The sequence below is a fragment of the Charadrius vociferus genome, unplaced genomic scaffold (genome assembly GCF_000708025.1).
Source record: "Charadrius vociferus isolate BGI_N301 unplaced genomic scaffold, ASM70802v2 scaffold498, whole genome shotgun sequence".
In the NCBI taxonomy this organism is placed as follows: domain Eukaryota; kingdom Metazoa; phylum Chordata; class Aves; order Charadriiformes; family Charadriidae; genus Charadrius; species Charadrius vociferus.
Window position 1 is genome coordinate 2,548,825 of NW_009649588.1, and position 878 is coordinate 2,549,702.

The 878-nt window shown below is 58.4% G+C and overlaps 1 protein-coding gene across 1 annotated transcript in view; it reads right to left on the bottom strand.

The window, feature by feature from the left end:
- Positions 1-878, bottom strand: part of NUDT7 (nudix (nucleoside diphosphate linked moiety X)-type motif 7) — a 3,874-nt gene that overhangs the window by 1,917 nt on the left and 1,079 nt on the right. The window contains exon 3 of the mRNA XM_009890401.1: positions 476-871. Within this exon, the coding sequence (XP_009888703.1) occupies positions 476-871 (396 nt within the window). The remainder of the gene's footprint in view (positions 1-475; positions 872-878) is intronic.

The window sequence follows — 878 nt, forward strand, 5'->3', positions numbered from 1 at the left end:
GGGAAGGTAGTGTATGTGTGGGAAACGAGACCTGTAAAAGAAAAAATGCTGGCAGAAGATTCTGGGGGACTTAGATTGTTGCTTTTCCTTTCATATATGAAAGGGAGAGAAGAGTAATGTTAAACGCAGATGGAAAGGTCATGTTAATGAAAGCTGCACTGCATTGCAAGTCTTCTCATTTAAGTCATAGTAAACAATCAAAATTTCCTTTTCTGATCTGGACGTCATCTTACACTGTCACAGGTTTCTGTGTACCCGGCATTTTTCTGGCATGTAGACACTAGAATCATCGGTGTGTAAGAATACCTGCTCGTACCCTCGGCCATGCTGCCTGGACTGAAGCGTGAACAGCAGGCCCTGGAACACGCGGATGGGACTTCGAGTGAGAAGCCACGGAATATTTATTTCCCCTCAAGCCAGCCCGCCGGGGCGCCACTCGCGTCCCCCAGCGCCCGGCCCTGGCCGCGGCACCCACCTGCATGGCCCTGACGGTGAGCAGGAGGTGCAGCCTGCCCCCCCGCACCAGCAGCGGCAGGAGGAGGGAGGCTTTGGGCAGCGGCAAGCGGGAGAACTTGTCTCCGACATCGAACTCCCTCAAGCGCAACCGCGCTTTCTCTTTTATGCTCTTTCTAGAAGCAAACAGAAAGCAGCACCGTGACACCCCGAGACCGCACCCCGGCCCCCAGCACCCCGCAGGCACCGCGGGAGGGGTTTTACCACAGAGCCGACCCCAGCGGCTGCCGGCGACCGCAGGGACGCGGCCGCTAACGCACCGCCCCGCCTTCCCCCCCTTCCACCAGGCCCGCGAAGGTCTCTCCTCTCTGCTGCCTGACTGCCTTCCGGGGGACGGCGGGGCAGCACCCAGGGGCGGCTGAGGA